The sequence below is a fragment of the Acartia tonsa genome, chromosome 11 (assembly GCF_053477335.1).
Source record: "Acartia tonsa isolate MP-2025a chromosome 11, ASM5347733v1, whole genome shotgun sequence".
NCBI classification, from domain to species: Eukaryota; Metazoa; Arthropoda; class Copepoda; order Calanoida; family Acartiidae; genus Acartia; species Acartia tonsa.
Genome location: NC_137270.1, coordinates 30,971,356 through 30,984,257, shown reverse-complemented (window position 1 = coordinate 30,984,257; position 12,902 = coordinate 30,971,356). Strand labels below are relative to the sequence as shown.

General features: G+C 33.3%; 1 protein-coding gene across 3 annotated transcripts in view; it reads right to left on the bottom strand.

The window, feature by feature from the left end:
- The window catches only part of LOC145332346 (diacylglycerol kinase theta), a 43,237-nt gene that overhangs the window by 22,760 nt on the left and 7,575 nt on the right, over positions 1-12,902 (bottom strand). For 2 of the 3 annotated variants that reach the window (XM_080177336.1, XM_080177338.1), the window contains exons 9-14: positions 12,201-12,274; positions 11,587-11,646; positions 11,120-11,199; positions 10,701-10,765; positions 9,895-9,944; positions 6,868-6,952 (exon numbers count right to left, since the gene is read on the bottom strand). In XM_080177336.1, coding sequence (XP_080033462.1) covers positions 6,868-6,952; positions 9,895-9,944; positions 10,701-10,765; positions 11,120-11,199; positions 11,587-11,646; positions 12,201-12,274 — 414 coding nt within the window. The remainder of the gene's footprint in view (positions 1-6,867; positions 6,953-9,894; positions 9,945-10,700; positions 10,766-11,119; positions 11,200-11,586; positions 11,647-12,200; positions 12,275-12,902) is intronic. The other variant, XM_080177337.1, reaches the window with a different exon arrangement.

Here is a 12,902-nt window from a genome sequence, read left to right as displayed (position 1 = left end):
GGTAAGAATTTATCTTTTAATTCTTGAAAATAAGCATAGAATGGTACAATTTTATGAAGAAATTTAAATCATTAATTTTTCAACAAATAGACCATTTAACTGCTAAGTTTTGACATACGAATATTTACTTTTATATTATTGATCATTTTAATCTAAAATTATCAATTTCTGATGCGATTTAATATGTTTCGTGCCAATTTAAAGTTTTTTAGAAAATTCATATTTTTATTAAATTGAAATCACGCAACCTCGATGTTACAAAAATAATAACCATTAATTTTATGTATTTAATTCTTATATTTTTGTTTTAGACTCACTGTTTTCATGGTAATAAATACACATTCGTAAACTTCACTATGTTGGTCATTCGGAGGGCTTGGAGATAAGATTTCGAGAACGGCTAGGCATTGCGTTCCGAAACAATGAAAACAAGACAGAACAGATGCAGCTAAGAAGAATCTGTGGAGTTTTGTGAATGTGTTGGTTGTGATACCTTAACACACATTATTATAGTCGTAATCAGTACAGTTAACTTTAGTGACAATCATGGGTCCTAAAAAGAATAAAGGTGAACAATTGAGTAAGCGGCTGCGTCCAGCCGTTGATGCCCTAACCAGTGAGCTAAGTAGAGTGATGAAGTTGGTCAGTGATACTTCAGAACTTAATGTTAGACATCTCACTAAGGAGTCAATCCTTGTCCACGACAAGTTCGAAACGTTCGACAGCATCATGGGCGGTTTTAGCAAGCTTGGGTTGAGAATCCAAGAGCTTGATGAGTTTAGTGACATTTATTCTGATATAGTTACTGTGCAAAAAGACTATAGTGCTTTGAAGGATGCTCTTGATGCTATAGAAGAGCTTAGTGACATTCAAAGTGTTGTTGATGTAGTTGGTGATAATTTGCCCAACCATCAGGCTGAACTTTATGATCGATGTTTGAAGATTGTGAAAGTTATTAAAGGGCCATATTTTCCCTTGCCTGATTCAATTATAAACACTTTGTCTGCTTTGATGAAACAATTGGCTGAGGTTAAGCTTGAACCTATGAAGCCACCCACGACGACGGCGGGTGCCTCGACAGCATCGCCATTTGTGTCACCGTTTGGCACACCACAGTTCGTCACTGGTTCTATGTTCACGCCAGGATATATGAATCGTGTCGACGAACGTTTACTTCCCTCCTTCGACGGCCAGGAAGCAGCCTACGTAAGCTTCAAAGACAATTTTAAAAAGCTTACTGTAGGACAGGACCCGTCGTATTTACAGTTATTGTTGAGCAGTGAAAAGGTCTGTAAAAATAAAGAGCTGAGACTCCAGTTAATTCAGATTCAATCGCATGAATCTCAGTGGGCCTACCTTGACGCGCGTTTCAAATCCAAGACACGTCAGATGCTCTGCCTTTTCAACCAATGGGAGAAGAAGTCTAAACCGTCGGACTCCAACCAGATTGTGACTGTGTTAGCAGAGTTTGGTGGTGCAGTTAGCCAGCTGGAGCAGCTGACTAAAGATGATGAAGATGATGAGGTTACCACAAGCCAGTGGTTGACCGTGATACTTCTGGAGATGTTATCCAAGAAGTTGCCCCGAGATTTTCAAGATAAGCTTAATTTAGCATTGGGCTCGATGGATGTCCCAAATCTGCCAAAGTTGATGCAGATTATCGAGGAGCAGAGGGGCGCTATTTTAATGAGGTGTTCAACTGATATGGACACCCCCTCTAAGAAGAAGGGTAATCCTGCAACAGCAGCTGCCGCCGTAGGTAAACCTGGTAAATCTAAGATGAAGCAGTCATGTTTTGTTAATGGCTGTGATGATATGCACTTACTTTATAAGTGCCCAAAATTTCATGACCTGTCAGTGCCAGACAGGAAGAGTATTGTGGAGAGTGCTGGATGCTGTTGGCTTTGTTTGCAGAAAGGGCATAAATCTGTGGATTGCCCGAAGGCAGATGTAATAGGCGGTTGCAAAGTGGACAATTGTGGTCAGGCCCATAACAACTTACTCCATGAGAGTGTTGATATGGCTGCCGCCGTCTATGAAGTACATACTTCCCCTGAGGCGAACCTAATGTTAATGTTACAACAATTAGACGTCGTTGATGTTAATCGCCAGAAGGTCCCAGTGAACGCCATGTGGGATACTGGTTTAACTACCTCAATGGTAACCCAGTCACTTGTTAATAAACTTCAGTTACCTTTTACTGGACGTTCAGCAAGAATTTCTCTAGCTGATGGTGAAGTTAAATGTCTCCCGACGGTCAAGCTATGTTTAGTTGATCGACACAAGAAATATCACATGTTAGAGCCTGTGGTAGTGCCTCTCATTGGTCCAAAAGAGGCGATCTGCTCCATGAATCCTGTGGAGGCAGCTGTTTTGTTTGATATGAAACCTGAAGATTTTACTTTGGTTAATGGGCAAGTTGATTTGCTCATTGGGCACCTCTGCCCGTCGATGTTTCCCTACTCTGAACGTTCAGTAGGAGAAACCATGCTTTACTCCAGCCTGTTTGGATCTGGATATTTTGCTGTTAGTGCTAATGGATTAGCAAAGAGTAGGTATGTTGTCTGCTCAAATTTCGAGTTGGAAAGTGAAGCTATAGGGTTTTTAAAACCAGAAAGCTCAGATGTTCAGCCGCAGCCGACTGTTGGTGCTGCTTGTGATGCTATTATTGAACCTGTTGGTTCTGCTTGTAACGCTGCTGATGAACCTTTTGGTTCTGCTAGTGCCGCAGCCGTTGACAACATGGCTACGGCGGGTGTTGCCGTGGCTAATATTGATAATGATGTTAGTTGTGCTGCAGTTATTCCTGATGATATTGGTAACGATACTGTAGCCGTTGATAATATTGTTACGGCGGGTGTTGAGCCGCTGAATGATTCGGTTCCAGCCGGACAAGAGCCGACGGGAGTTTCGGTTCCGGCTGGACAAGAGCCGATCAGAGTTTTGGTTCCAGCTGGACAAGAGCCGACGGGAATTTCGGTTCCAGCTGGGCAAGAGCCGATGAGAAATTCGGTCCTGGCCGGATAAGAGCCGACGGGAGTTTCGGTTCCGGCCGGACAAAAGCCGGTAGATGATTCTAAGTTTTATAACAGCCACACTTTTATTACGTGCCCTGGTGGTGTTATGAATCAAGAATCGACTTGGTTGCTGCCAAGCTTGCCGCCCGACACAGGGTAAGAGGCCTGCAAATGGCGGGTGGAAATATGGCGGGTGTTGCCGCCAGAAAGTCATTGAAAATTTTCAAACCACACATATCTAATCTACAACATAAACTATTTATGTGAAAATGATCTTTAAAGAAAAAATATTACAAGTTATATGTTGAGCTTGTGAAAGGAACCTAAATCGGTTCTGTAAAGAATAAGTATTCATTATTCAACTAATTTTATTGTTCATACCTAAGCACAAAAATTCTACAAAACTGTTTAGACTTTTAAAGCAGATTTTAAAAGATTTTGTTTCTTTAAGTATGATTTTGAAAAGCAAAAGTTCGTGTGTTAACTACCAAATGATTTTTGCAGAATTTAAAATACCTCGAAAAGTATTTTTTTTATGGTTCACGTTTACTTAAAAAATGTTATTTCTCAGACTCTCATATGAAATAATGCATTAAAGTAAAGAACACAACATGTAATATTATTATGATAATGTTCAAAATATTCCTCATTATTATTTTAAAAGATTATCGCAAAAATCAAGATATTTGTTTAAATTTGTAAGCAAATCAAAGATTTTCTTTCATTCCGGAGGCAGAGATTCTTAACAATTCATGTACAAAAGTTTTTCTTTCACTCCGGGAGCTGGGATTCCTATTAATCCACGCGTAAAGATTTTTTTTCATTCCGAGAGCAGAGATTCGTAGTAATATACGTACCTAGCGATTTCGGACAATTTTAAACCTTGAGAAAATACTTTTGGCAATTATTTTCCTAGGTACATATATTTTTCGTTCATGTTTAAGCATTTATAATAATGAACACGATGTATGATATTATTAAAATATTGATTATTATTTTATATTAGTATCACAGAATTAATTTAAGATAAACTATGCATATTTTAAATTAACTCTACCTTCATTTTTATCGCATATATTAAAATACTGCTTCAATAGTATTTTTTTTAAAAAGAAATGGGTAATTTCATCATTTCTTAAGATTTATAAGTAACGCAATTTTTGATACAATTTCGTTTAAACTTTCAAATCGATGCAAGATTTTTTTCATTTGAAATGCAAACTTAAGTTTTTTATACGTTTACGCAAGTTCTTTCAATGATTTAAGTCTTTCCGGGACCAGGGATTTTTTTCGCGGAAAATTTCCTAGGTACCTACGCAGATATAAACATTTTTATCCTTGTTGGATTGAAATTTGATATGATAAGAAATTAACAAAATGAGATTTTTTACATCATTTAAATATTTCTTTAAGATTTATTACAATCAAATAAATAATTTAATATTACATGCATATTAAAATTATTACTATTTACCTTTGAACTGATGTACCTAAAGAAAAAATGCAGATTTTTCGCCGATGAATTAAGTAGATTCTTTGATATTCGTAGAATTAAGCTTAATAAGACCGCTTTACGGCGTACCTTAGCTCTGTTTCCTCGGCCAGGCATGCCGCAAAACGGCAAAACTAAAGCATAAGATAATTTATTTAATTTTGATTGCTTTGATTGATGATTTTAAAAGTTTCTTTGAATTATTTCATGATTCTTTTTATTTAATTTGATTTAAACATCACTAATTATGTTTATTTTCAGTTGATGCAGCCCTGCGCCAGAAATCCTGTTGGAAATTATGCAGTATCAAAATTTGTGATGGAAAGACATAACGTCCGACAGGATAGCTGGAACATGGCAAATATTAATATTTGATGGATTTGTTAGTTTGTATCTTGAGGGATTCATTCTGACTGAGGCCCCAAATTGCCTTAATTATGACTGTTTGAATATGTATAAGTTGCTTTCTTCTTAAAACAGAGAGAAATTGCAAATTCAGCATTTAGAGAAGTTCTTTTCTAATATTGAGCTTTTGTTTTATTTGGTAAATTTAACTTGCATTTTTCAATTGCAAATTTAATTTTACGCAATTTTGATTCACGAAGATTTAAAATTATGAAATTTTAATTTTCCGAAGTTTGATGATTTTTTTACAGTCATATTTTATTTAGATTTAAGTATCTATTTTATTAAAACATGTTTAGATTTAAGGATCTTACTTATCTTATCTGAAAATTGTTTAGATGTAAGCAAGTATTTTTCCGCCGGAGAAAAATTCTAATTATTGAGAAGTTTTTTATGAAATTTTACTTTTCTTTTCTAGCAAAAAGATTTAGTAGAAGAAATGTCATTATTTAATCTTTCTTTCTTTTAATGAAAAAAGTTTGAGTTGATTATTTAATTATCGATGCGATTTTTAGTATAAAAATCATTACCTATTTTATTATGTAGGTACCTAATTGAAGTTTAGGTACTAATGATTATTAATTCATGTATTCGCAATTACATGGTCTGTAATTCTAATTTTGTTGAGATTATGAGGCCATGATATAATGAGATGTGTGAGTGGTAAATGTGCAATTCATGAATGTTGAATGCTTTTCCCATTCCTTATTCCTATCCTTATGTGGTAGTGGAGTCGGTTGAGTTATTGTGGTATTCGTAAGTTACCATAACCAATTTTAGGCCTTATGGCCATGACATTTTAAACTCTTGTGGTTTATGTGTTGTGAGATTGTGATTTCGTGGACACTGTCTGCACGCATATTGCAAAGATAAGGTATTGTGTTCGATTCCCAGTGAATAGACGGGTGTGTTTCGGTATGTATTTCTTGTATTCCCTGGCAAGTTCGAACCCATTAATCCCTTTTCCTTACACCAAATTTCCTAGAGAATGAGTGTGTTACGCGGCATTCCTAACTATCTCCGCGCGGCGCGTGGCTTGTAAACGAACAAAAGAGGCGCGCACTTTTCCTTTGATTAGTCCCACGTGAGGAGCTACGTGAATGAAAATAATGTATTGCTTGAATATACATGCGCTCTGATGTGTGGAATATCTCAAATAAGCCTTCCTGCTTAGTTTGACATCATATGTGGTAAGAATTTATCTTTTAATTCTTGAAAATAAGCGTAGAATGGTACAATTTTATGAAGAAATTTAAATCATTAATTTTTCAACAAATAGACCATTTAACTGCTAAGTTTTGACATACGAATATTTACTTTTATATTATTGATCATTTTAATCTAAAATTATCAATTTCTGATGCGATTTAATATGTTTCGTGCCAATTTAAAGTTTTTTAGAAAATTCATATTTTTATTAAATTGAAATCACGCAACCTCGATGTTACAAAAATAATAACCATTAATTTTATGTATTTAATTCTTATATTTTTGTTTTAGACTCACTGTTTTCATGGTAATAAATACACATTCGTAAACTTCACTATGTTGGTCATTCGGAGGGCTTGGAGATAAGATTTCGAGAACGGCTAGGCATTGCGTTCCGAAACAAAGTAAACACCCCTTTACTCTCCCCCCAACCACCTTGGGACGTTTATAAACAAAACAACAAAGTTTGGTTTTTAAGACAAAACGGTCGTCTGTATTTAAATCAATCAATTAAAAATCTCGTTCAATATGTTCTCGATATTTTAATTGATTGATTTAATCGCAAACGATCTTTTTGTCTTAAAAAACCAAACTCAGTTGTTTTGAGCATAAAACGTCCAAAGTGGTTCGGGAGGGGGGGTGTAAAGGGGTGTTTACCCCCCTCAACCTTTAAAACCCATCAAAAAAAACCTTTCGGGTCGTTTTTTTTGTCTGAAAACCCCAACTCTTTAATGTGAGATTTACCTAGTTTTGATGACCAAATGCATTGTTTCCTCCAGCTCCTTACTTGCCTCTACTCCTCCTAGCACAGCCACGCTCTCACCACACACTGATAAAAAAGGAGGCAAAATAGAACGCGGCATTTTTAGGCATGATTGCGCTTATAAGACAAAGTAATTTAAATAGAAATTATGGAAATTTTTTAATGATTTTTATTATACAAGAATTATTTATAGTTTAAATCACAACATCTAACATATTTTTATTTCTTAAGGTTTTTAAAATTCTAAGCTATGAAAATTGCAGACATCATTTTAAAAAAAAATCTGTTAATTAGATACATTAAAGGTTTATAGAGAAACTCTATGAGTATATATTTTAGTAAATCTGCCAATTTTTAATAAAATATATTAAATTGCAAGTCATAGAGCATCTCGTCTTAATTTAGGATAGGATCTAACTAACATAGAGCTATGTTTAAAGCTTCTAAAAAGCTTTTTATGACATTCTCATTTTTTAATTCGAAGCTTTTCTATAATTTGGGTTATGTCCATTTGTCTATCCGTCCGTCTTTCCGTATTGGATAGTTCTGATTAAACCATGTAAGAATAATCCTAGAACTTTGCATGCTTATTTGTGTCGAATAATCCTATTTATATGATTTTTTAAAAATGATTCCTAGGACAATAGGGTATAATGTTATCAAAAAGCATTTCTAAATACTAAAATTGTAATTATGTCCTTATACTGTATCCTGTATTTAGCAATTTTGCAAAAATCAATATCTAATTTTGTTTTAACTTATGAATTCTGTTTACTTGTTCTACCCGAATTTAGAGCTTCGCTTTTCTGGATATTGTCATCCTTGTTTCTAACCATTTCTATCATTTAAAAATATCATTATAAAGCACTTTACTAGTATTGAAATTTAAAATCAAAGGTTACTTTGTATGATTATTTGATTATCTTAAAGATGTTTTCAGAATATTTTTTCCAAAATTTCAAAGGCTTTAAAAGAGTATAAATCTGTTTCGGCCTGTTTTATTTTATTTCAAAATCCTTTTGATCACATTAGAGTAAATGTAAACAATTTTTTTTCTAAAATTGTGTAGTTACTCAGAAGTTTGTACAGTATAGAATAAGATTTTGTTATTATTTATCGTATCGTATTATAAACAGCTTTTCGCGGATATTAAAATGGAAAACTATAAGATTAAAATCAATTTTTCAGCCCTGAGGTGCCGAAGGCTCGGGCTAACAGAAATGGTATTAATTTTATGATTTTTATTTTAATATTCGTGGAAAATATCTGTATATATGATTTTTCAGTATGGCTGAGAACTTGTTCTAATCCAGCGGATATTAATCAGCCATACTAGGAAACAGTTTCTATGAAAAATACAGGGTCAGCAGATTATATTGGTGCCGCTTTGAATTTGAAAAATGCGCAATAAAAATAATAAGTATTTTTGATTGATCAAATGTATTGTTTAAGTCATACTAATTACTCGGGATGTAATTTATATGTATCGCTTAGACTAAAACTTTTTATAAAACACAGTCAACTAAAAGAAACCTAATACAAAATTAACCCATTAGAGTAAAACACTAGAGGGAGAAAGGGTTAAATAACTGTATCTCCCCATCGCAACCGTCTTGTGCAACCTTCCTATTGGGTCATTTAAAATCAACCAATGGTGTCGCTTATATTAATACAGCCAATTAGCAGAAATTAATTTAAAAGCAGACGAAAGATGTCTTTGAAAAATGAAGGGAGATAGTTGTCTGTATATACATCTATATTATAGATCTGTTATTAACCCAACTTAATAAAACTAGAAATTCTGTTTTGTTTTTGCAATCAACCAATCACGCCTTTCGTATTTATGTTCTTGTTTGTTAAAAGAATATGAATTTTTCAATGTATGAAAAATTTAAATTCACAGTTTATATTAGAAAATGCACATTTGCTTTAAATCAAATAATTTACTTCAAGGACTCTCTTTTTTCAATTTTTTTGACTACCTATCAAAGTCATTCTTTAGCCCAGTTTTTTTTAATAATTTGATTACATTTCCAGTTTGGCTTTGAAACCGATTAATATCCGCTGAATAATAACCGGTTCTCAGCCATGCTGAAAAATCATGTATAACATCGTATTACGGACAATTTCTGTGAACAATAAAATAAAAATCATAAAATTCATAACAGTTTTGTTAGCCCTTAGTCCCTTGGGGCTAGAAAAAACTGGTTTCAATCTAATATACTTATTTAATATCCCTGGAAAGTTGTCTATCATACGATGCGATAAATAACTATTATAAACTAAAATTTGTTTTAATAATTCTTATTATTTCAAATCACATAAAAAAAAATTAAATTAGATTTTAAATAAATGCTTAGAATGAAATTTTTAAATTAAGGTTCTATTTGTACATTAAATTTTTAATACCTAAAAAAGCTTTATAACTAAAACATCTATTTTATGACATTTACTCCTACTTTACATTTTTAAAAGCGAAGCTTTTCTGTAATTAGGGTCGGTTTGTACGTCCGTCCATCAGGAGAGTAAGCTCTTTGTTAGTTTAGATATATTAGAATTGTTAGGTACAAATATTTAGAAAGAGAAGCAACTCTATAATCATTATCAGAAAGTCCATACGAGCATTAAAACATGTTTATTTTTAACAATATTTTTTATGTGATATAATCATCCTATTCATCTGATTTTTGGAATATTGATTCCTAGAACAACAACGTACAATGATAAGCGAAGCATCTCTATTATCAAGTCCTAAAAATAAGAGTAAGTCCTTAAACAATAGCCTGTATTTACAGTGTTGTGATAATTTACTCATCATTTTGTTTAGTTTTATTATTCTGCTTTTGAAGTTGTGACACTCTACAAGTTTGCCCCACCATTTTAGAGCTTCGCTTATATGGATGTTGTTATCCTTAATTATACACAAAGTTAAACTCGTATAGACAAGGATACTATGATTGTAAACTATGTGTATGAATATTATGTGTGTGTGTGTGAGAGCTGCCTACCCGTAGAACTCCAATCATCTGACACTGCCAGGGCTCGAGCCTCCTCCGTCCTAGACATAAATGTATAAGTATAGTTGGTCAATCAAAACAATTACCTGAATCAAGTGATGGAGACCTTTTTCGTCTGCTAGCAAATTGATTTTAAAGCGACTCGGCTGTATTCATATTTCCGACGCTATTGACTGATGTTCAAAGACTCAATTAAAAATAAACACAGGGACTCAATCCCGTGGGAAGAGTTTCAAAAAGCTCAAGCCTCCTCTTTTCTCTAATGTCCTAGGGATATTATACTAAAAGTATTAAAAATCAATAAAGAGTTAGCCCCTTTAATAAAAAGATCTATCTAGATATGTGTTTCGGGAGTTTTTTTTGTGGTGTTTCTATGTTGTTTCCCACCACCAATACAACGCCCTTAGAAGATAGGTTTGTTTTTTAAAAGTAACCCTGGGATTCTAAAACTTCATTCCTTATATAAAAGTTTGTGTGTGTATCAGTCTGTCTGTGTTACCAAAGGATCTAGCTAACCGCTGAACCGATATGTTTCTCTTTTACAGTATTATTACTCATAGTCCTGGGAAGGTTTTAATAGTAGGATTCAAAAGAAAATAACAAAGATGACAATATCCATACGTAGCGAAGCACAACAAAATCATGGATTTACAAGCAGACAAAGTGAGTTATATAGAAGGTGTTTATTGGTTATAAAAAATTAAAATATTAGAGGATATGCTAAATAAAAATCAGGAAAATGACAGATAAAGTTAATTATAGAGTAGCTTCGCTACTAAAAAAGGATTATAGTTTACCTGTATAACATATGATGGGGTAAATTCTCCTTGGATTTCAAACCAATAAAATTTACTTGGGATATCTAAATAAAAGAAATTAATATTTTGTAATTATTTTAGTATTAATGCTTTGGCGAGAAGTATATATGAAAGTCAAGGGAAGGTTTTAGCCTATTTTGAAGGTTGGAAAGAAAACTAAAGAAAACATCCTTTTCCTTCTCGTTTACATTTTTTTTAAATTGAACCCTCACCTCCCTGCATTGTGAATCCTATAAAGATTAGGTATACAGCCAATAGTTGAGAAAAAATTTTTCCAAACTAAAAATTGAAACTATTTTTATATTCATACCAAAATGAAAGATCATTGTTTTAGTTTAGCTGCGAAAATAATGCACAAATGTTTGTGTCTGTCTGAAATGCTCCCATGACGTCTTTACCTGTGTCCTTGGTATGGATACTGCATGAGGGGGCAGGAAAATTGGTTCTAGCTTCCCGAATGAACAATTCAGAGATTCCTGTGCACACCAAAAATTTGTTTTATCTTATGGGGTCATCTCAAAAACGCCAATTACATATTTTTTTTATAGCCTTGTTTTATTTAGAGCAATCACTATGCCTTTTAAGACAGACATATTATTAATTTTATGGGATTGGGGTATTATTTATCCAGGGGCTATTTCTCTTGGGGGGGAGGGGGGTGATTTTACCTTTCCCCAAAATAATTGTAAACCTTTACAGAACCTATACATCGTAAAGTAGAACCACATAGGTTCAATGGTTAGCGAGATCCTTTGGTACAAACCGACAGACACACATATAGACATCCTTTTACTTTTATATAAGTCTAAAAATAATCTGTATCTATGAATTTTAATAGACAAAATATGTCACAAATTAAGTTCCTTGGCCAAGCTGGTGACACAGGAGGAGTGAGCGGTCAGTCCACACCAACAACATCTCATACCTTAACAGAGCACATAAGGGGTTGCGTGATTATAGTATCTCAAATTGCAACATTGTTTTAGATCAAGTGCAGCAGATAGATGGATATCTGGGGGCAATTAGAGAGATAGAAAGGTAACTGTATTTAGGTAAATCATTCCTGAAAAACCAGTTTGGAGACCAACATATAGATAGATAGATATACCTGTCAAACATATAAATAGATAGATATACCTGTCAAACATATAGATAGATAGATATACCTGTCAAACATATACATAGATAGACATACCTGTCAAACATATAGATAGATAGATAAACCTGTCAAACATATCAATAGATAGATATACCTGTCAAACATATAGATAAATAGATATACCTATCATACATATAGATAGATAGATATACCTGTCAAACAGCCTGAAGACCAACATATAGATAGATAGATATAATGTCAAACATATAAATAGATAGATATACCTGTCTAACAGTCTGGAGACCATCATATAGGTAGATAAATAGATATACCTGTCTAACAGTCTGGAGACCAACATATACATACATAGATAGATATACCTGTCAAACAGTCTGGAGACCAACATGCTTTCTTGCATTTGAAACATTTAGAATGGGCTGGCAGATTTCCTTCCCTGAAAAATAAAGATTGTTACTTTCAAAAAATAAAAGAGACGTAGAAACTTTGGATAAACATACACGCACACAGATACTGTTACTTTATATAAGGATGTAAGTGCGTTCGACTAACAGTTCGACCCTAACTACAGAGTGGCTTCGCTGTTACAAATTTGGAAAGTAATGGAATCTCTAATTAAGATTTTAAACAAAATATTTACATATGTATTTCTTTCAAATTCAAACGGATATAAAATTTGACAATATTTTAAAATTGTTCAATAATTCTAAATACGCATTTGTGTAACAAGGATGAAATCATCCATTAAAGCAATGTTCCACTTGTAAAGTTGCTACCAGGTACAGTGCGTTCGAAGGTGCTTTGACTTTTGTGTCAGAACCTAAATTGGGACATAGTGCATTTCATTACCCTAGGTTAGATAACTTAATTTCAATTTTCAAATAAATCTAAAATGCAGCCGTTTTAGAGAAAATTAGATTTGAAAATTTCAAATTCAATTTTCATCCCCTAGGAGTTACTGCATTTTTATGACAAGAAAAACAAAGATTATTTATTTAAAATATTGAACAAGTTTGCTTTAATGAAGTCTTTCATAAAACCTCTCTATATATGATTTATTTAAG